The sequence below is a fragment of the Octopus bimaculoides genome, chromosome 11, assembly GCF_046866305.1.
Source record: "Octopus bimaculoides isolate indiv1 chromosome 11, ASM4686630v1, whole genome shotgun sequence".
In the NCBI taxonomy this organism is placed as follows: Eukaryota; Metazoa; Mollusca; class Cephalopoda; order Octopoda; family Octopodidae; genus Octopus; species Octopus bimaculoides.
The window spans coordinates 23,354,891-23,362,103 of NC_142938.1; the positions used below are offsets into that span (position 1 = coordinate 23,354,891).

Genomic DNA, 7,213 nt, shown 5'->3' on the forward strand with positions numbered 1-7,213 from the left:
CTGCTGGATATGCTCCAGGAAGGTAAAAGTTATGCTGCAGTAGGTCACTGTTATGATGTCGACGAAAGCACTATATGCTACATAAAGAAGAACGAGGTGATGATCAGGACTACTGTAACAGTAAGTTTCTGTGAAAGTGCCAAAAAGATAACGACAGTGAGAAATAAGTACTTCATCAGGATGGAATCTACCTTGACATTGTGGATCAGTAACTGCAAGAAAGTGCAGAAATTATACCAGCAGTTCGACAGACAAGATGGAGCAGAAAGCATTGGAGAACTGCAACCAAGACCATTGACAGCACTGGAGCCCAAAGATTTTCAAACCAGCAAGGGATGGTTTGACCATTTCCAGAAACGGTTTAAAATAAAGTGTGTATCCCTGCATGGAGAGACAGCATCAGCTGACAAAGAAGCTGCCGAGAAGTACCTTGAGATCTTCAGGCAGATCATTGAGGACAAGGGATACAAGCCAGAACAGTTTTCCAATATGGACGAGACTGGCTTATTCTGGGAGAAGATGCCTTCCAGAATGTACAACATGAAGGATGAAGCCAAGCATTTAAGGCACAGAAAGTTAGAGTAATACTAATTATGTGTGGCAATGCTGCTGGATTCATGATGAAACCATGACTTATCTACAAGTCAGTGAACCCAAAGGCCTTCAAAAATAAGAATAAAAACCTGCTGCCTGTCCACTGGATGCACAACCCCAAGGCCTGGATTATAAAAACTCTAACTTTGAATTGATTCCACCAATGCGTCATCCTTCAAGCCAAGGAATACTTCCAAAACATATGCATGGAATTCAAAGTGTCGCTGGTGATTATTCTTAGGATTTGAATCAGGAGGCAATCCAAGCCGAGTTCCTCCCTGCTAACATCACCTCCCTCATCCAGCCTATGGATCAAGGTGTGATCCATGCCTTCAAGGCACTTTACACTCAGAACTCTCTCCAACACCTTGTGGATGCAATGGATTCAGATGAGAATTTCAAGTTAAAGGAGTACTGGCATAATTTCACAATCACAACATGCTTGTCAGTCATGAAAAAAGAAACCCTCATTGCATGCTGGACAAAGGTGAGGCCAGAGTGTGTCCAAGACTACGACGGCTTCTTACCTGAAGATATTCAGCATATATATATACATACTAGCAATGCATCCCTTCCTCCACTTTGCCCATCCATCACCTACCCACTTTCAAAAAGCTAAAATCTCACAATGTTTCACGCATGCGTAGAATTGTACTGAAATAGCAGATATAAAAAATACTAGAACACCACCAGAAAACCCAACATGCTAGAAACAATAGGTAAACAACATTACTTCTGAAGAAACTCTCTCACTGTCCAAAAAGCTAAAAGTGAAACATTGGGAGTTTGTAGCTTTTTGAAAGTGGTGAGGTGATGGGTGGATGTTTGGGAAGGAGATTTTAGTGTTTCTTTAAGAAAAAAAAGAAGAAAATTCTTAAAGATTCGTACTCTCAATTTTTTTTTCTTCATGGATTACCAAGAAAACAATTTGGAAAAAAGTAAAAAATGAGGAATTTCGGGTGAGGAGGAAGAAAATTAAAATATTGAGAATGTGTTTTGTGAGTAAAATCCTAATCTCCTGTATCAAAAACATAGGAATCAGAAGAAATTTAGGAAAAAAAAATCAAGGATGGGGTGGGGCACAAATTTTACCTCATACATACATGTTAATCTCTCCTACACTGGTATAAAAGCCACCAATTACCTGGAAGTTTCATAACAGTGCTCTTCACATCCCTTATAGATTTTCCCTAAGCACTTTTCTAATAAGAATGGTTTACAAACCACCAGTTTTAAATTTCAACCAATACACATAAACTTTATTTTATTATATTTAACTGTAAGGTTACATTCTCAATACTCAATGATAGATTATCCAATTCTTTGGAGGGTTTCATTCCTTGACTTCCTAATACCTATATTGTTTTTATCTTTTTCTTGATTTCAGTCTTTTTACCTGAAATGTTAGGAATTTTTCAGCCCTAAATTTTTCATTTGTATTAGCCCTAACGCCTAATCCTTTACAAGACTTAATTTATTTCAAACTACATGGACAACAGGTTTCTGCTTTTACAATTTTCTTTAGTAACATAACTGAATCTTCTCCACCTCCATACATTTCCTTCTTTTACCTTATTACTCACTTTGATCCCATGCACATTTTCACAGAGTATGTCTTAGACACATGTTGGTGTCACATAAAAAGCACCCACATTAGTGCCACATAAAAAGCACCTGTGCTAGTTCCACATTAAAAGCATCAAGTACACTCTGTAAAGTGGTTGGTGTTAGGAAGGAATCTGGCCATAGAAAGCTTGCTATAACAGACAATTGGGGCCTGGTGCAGCTCTCCAGCTGACCAGCTCCTGTCAAACCAACCAACTCATGCCAGCATGGAAAATGGATATTAAATAATAATGATAATGATGATGATGATGCCTTAGATCCATTTCACTTCATCACACGTATCTATTTTGTGTAGCATTCTTCCATCTATCTTTAAGTTATACCTGTAATTTGTCATATTTCATTTCCATTTTGTTTCATTTCACTTCTCCTTTAACCCTCTCATAACATCCCATCATCATCATCTACAGCCCAGTCATATGGGTATGTAGCATTTCTCTTGTCATAACTCGAATATGTTTCGTAATAGCAGTAGCAGTATTCTCTTCCTCACTTGACTGTTCAGTTTACACCTTAAACTTATATTGGGTACTAACAATTTTATTGCTCTACAGCCCATTATACTTCCCCCAATCACTCCCTCGTGTCCTTTGTTTCTGCCAGTCAAGCATAATTAACTCTCCACCTTGCAACATAGGAGTTTTAATTAACGAACTTACTAATTAGCTAATGAATAGGCTGTTCGTTTGCTTAATACTTAATCATGCTAAAATTTTATTTGATTCTATTAGTCCACTCATTCCAATGGATTCTGTGTATGCTTTTACTCTTTTCATTTTATTTTTTTTTTACATTTTACCTTATAATTTTTTTATTTATTTATTCTCCTCCTTCCACTTCTCAAAATATGGAAATCAATGGTTCACTGATATATGTTTTGATGCATATGTCAATTTTCTGTCAATCCACTTTAACAGGCTGCAGTGGAATGCATATCAAACAACAACCATCCACAACAATTTTGTAATCTTTATCCTTATAACTACTGCATCCCTCTACAGATTGCCTTAGAATTTTATTGCCAGTTACTTTTTCCCTCACTTAGAACACTCCTACATCCCAAATTATCACATTTTTACCCAAGCATTTATTTATTTATTTTTCCATCACCTTTATTACTGCTGCCATCATCATCATCTTCCTTTATCCTTATTATTGTTGCTATTATTAATGTGTTTGTTTCTTAATGGTGATAAGTATTAATTATTATTAAATATAATATAATAAATATAAGTTATTATTATGACCCTTATTGCGGCAGCAAGCTGGCAGATTTGTTAGCACAATGGACAAAATGCTTAGCAGTATTTTGTCTGTCTTTATGTTCTGCATTCAAGTTTTGCCAAGGTTGACTTCGCCTCTCATTCTTTCAGGATTGATAAACTAGGTACCACTCAAGTACTGCGGTTAATGTAATCAACTAGCCTCCTCCTCTAAAATTTCAGATCTTATGCTGATAGTAGAAAGGATTATTATCATTACTATTATTATTAAGGTGACAAACTGGCAGAATTGTTACTGCACTGGAAAAATGTTTAACAACATTTTTTCTGGCTTTACATTCTGAGTTCAAATACTGCTGAGGTTAACTTTGCCTCTCATCTTTCCGGGGTTGATGAAATAAGTACCAGTTGTACACTCTGGTCAATGCAATCTACTAGCCTCCTCCTCATAAATTTCAGGCTTTCAGCCTATAGTAAAAAGGATTATTATTATTATTATTATTATTATTATTAGTGTTAATAATATTATTTGAATCTCCCGCTTTTCTTCTGACTTATTTGTTTTCTATTGTTATTATTATTGCTACATTTTTCTTTTATTATTTTTAATATGCTATCCTTGTCATCATCATTGTTGACTCTAATATTTTCTATATTGGTTACTACAAACATTTCTGATTTATTACTACCCTGGGTCTTATAAATGCCCCTTGTACCACTACTATTAATTCTATTACTGTTGGCGTTTGTATTATTGTTGTTATTATTTTTATCCCTTTTCTTCTTCTTCTTCTTCTTCTTTCTTGTCACACCACCATCATTATTATTTTGGTACTCATTGTCCTGTTTCTTCTCTATACACACCACAACAAATACATATTCTTTATACAATGCAAAGAGGCATGACTTAATGCTAGTCTCATGAAATGTCATTCTAACATAATCAACCACACATATTGTGTGATTTTTTTCACACAGAATCATTTACATGCAATGTGGTTAGAAACAGAGTGGCACAGAAACAATTGTAATGAATATTAAAGATGTGCTAAATTCATTCTTTGTTTTCTAGTATTATATACATATTAATGTGTGTGTGTGTGTGTGTGTGTGTGTGTGTGTGTGTGTGTGTGTGTGTGTGTGTGTGTGTGTGTGTGTGTGTGTGTGTGTGTGTGTGTAAAAATAAATTAGGGTACCAGAATACAACTTGCTAGAAATAGGAGTTAACACCCCACTTCCACAAATCTCTTGCTATTAAGAAACACACATGAGGAATGTAACGAATATAATAAAAATAGGCCTTACCTTGCATAAACCACAAAGGAAGAACAGATATCTTGGTATCAATTGATTTCACCTTTTCTATGTTATTACTTAAGGATCATTAGCCAAGCCTACTGTATTCATCTATTTTTCAAAATATTCATTTCATTACACCGTGCGTGTTCCTTAATAGTGAGAAATTTGTGGATCTGGAGTATTAACTCCTATCTCTAGCAAGTGGCATTCCGATACCCTAATTTATTTATTTGTATATTTTACCTATATAGGTTAAACTAGCTGGGTACTTTATTATTATTGTTATTTTCAATAATGGTAATAATGCTTTATTATATATATATATATATATATATATATATATATATATATATATATATATATACATTAAAGTATGTATGTATGTGTGAATGTGTGCATACATATGTATATATATATATATATTTTACAGGCAAGAAAATAAATTTTGAACACGGTTATAGGTGGAAAAACAGCAGAAAGATTGGGTATTTTATCCTTAAACAGACAGCTACGGGACTCGAACTCGTACCCCTCAGATACTGGCTGAGTACTCTACCATTAAGCTAAACAGCCCACTGACAACAATCACCATCAAATTAAACGCTAAATAATAATAGTTTTTGGAATACAACAACATTTTGTAAACAAACTTTAGAAGCATTGAATGTGTTTTGTATTTAACAGACAAGAAAGTAAATTTCGAATGCAGTATAGCCATGAAAACAGCAGAAACATTGGGTATTTTACCATTATAAGACGGAAAACGTTATATACAAGTAGATACCTGTTTTAAAAAGAACTGGGTTTATATGTCTAAAAGTGTGGCTTAATACTTGGAACATACAAACATTTACATATCAAAATTTTAAAACAGGTATAGTTCATTTATTTACTTCTGAGAAAGGAATTTCTATTCAGTTACACTCCTACATTCCAAATTATCGCATGGAATATGTCTTTTAGATATCGTACACGACAGTAATACTGTTGTAACCAATAAAATGAACAATTTATCCATAATCTAAATTGTTGAAATATGACAAACATTTTGATATCAAGTTGTCAATAATCATGTTGGTCCAGATGCAACTGACCCAGGAATAATACATGCCCATACATGTTTTGCTTTTTCTATTTTTGATATTCATTTCCTGCGTATCTTAAATTAAAAGTTTTGTACAGGACTGATAAAAACAAGATTTATATGAATTCAGGAAATTAAAGTAACTGGTTGCAGTTTTGTGGCTTATGTCTTAACTGTTTGTACCTAGTTTAATCAGTGTCCATGACCTTTGAAGACCCTCTGGTATTGGTGAGATTGATATGACTCATGCTCAGTTTGATCATCTATAAGTTCATATCTGCAGGATAAAACTTAAGATATGGGCAGAATTTCAGTGGCTTGTTGCTCTAGAGGGCAAGTGTTGGCAAATAGTGGGGCATGGATGAGGTGACAAGATGAGAAAAAATGGGTACAGGTGTTATGCAACTAGCTAATTCAGGGGATCAGAGACTGTTGTGGTGACAATAGAATAGGTAGAAAGATATGAGAGCTTTTTTTGGTAAGAGGCCTGCAACAGATCTACAAGAGGGATTACTTTGAAAATAAATGGTATCTTTTTTTACTTTTGGTAGGATAGGGTCAGCAACAAGAACAGCAATGAAATTCATGAATGTATTGAGAAAAATTTTTTATCTGTTGTAGTTGTTGGTGTTATTTTGATACTAGCCCAATTTTGACAAGTAGACCTATGTTCGAAGTCATTTCGGCCATGACTCACCCATCTTTTCCTTTCTTTCTTAGTTGATCTAGGCAATAATATCTAACGCATCTTCTCATTTTTTACCAATCAAGACAGTAGGGTGAGATTTGAGGGAGATTTATCTACGGTTTCTAACAAATTGTTGATCACACTGGTCAATCACATAAATGTTTCTTCCTTGATATGTGCAACAACCATGAGAAAAAGTAGCAAACAAAAGAAAAAAAAATGTATATACTGACCTGTATATCCTTCTGGACATAAGCAGACATAACCTCCTTCTTTTGGAATGCATGTTCCATTCTGTTGACAAGGTGTTGAGTAACAGAAATTTACTTCAACATCACAGAGTAAATCAACTGTCATTCCTGTAAAGAAAATGAAATGAAAAGAGATACAGAATATGATTAGACAAACATCATTGTCACCACACTTCTGCCACAGCTGCCATTTTAAAGTCCACTTTTTCATGCTTTAATGGACCAGATGGAATTTACTGACACAGACTTTTAGAGTTGGATGCCCTTCCTGCCACCAACCTGTATTTATTTCCATGCAAGGTTTAAGTAGAATATTGGAAATGAATGCCACTCATTTACAACAGTCACTCAATGTCAAGACAAGGAGACATAAACATACACACACTCACACACACATACATAATACATATTATATATAATATGAGCTTCTTTCAATTTCCATCTACCA

The 7,213-nt window shown here is 34.6% G+C and overlaps 1 protein-coding gene across 6 annotated transcripts in view; it reads right to left on the reverse strand.

Annotated features, from left to right (window-relative positions):
- Window positions 1–7,213, reverse strand: part of LOC106877480 (protocadherin-like wing polarity protein stan) — a 309,480-nt gene that overhangs the window by 150,635 nt on the left and 151,632 nt on the right. For all 6 annotated transcript variants that reach the window (XM_014926393.3, XM_089359659.1, XM_014926392.3 and 3 more), the window contains exon 4: window positions 6,748–6,873. In XM_014926393.3, coding sequence (XP_014781879.1) covers window positions 6,748–6,873 — 126 coding nt within the window. The remainder of the gene's footprint in view (window positions 1–6,747; window positions 6,874–7,213) is intronic.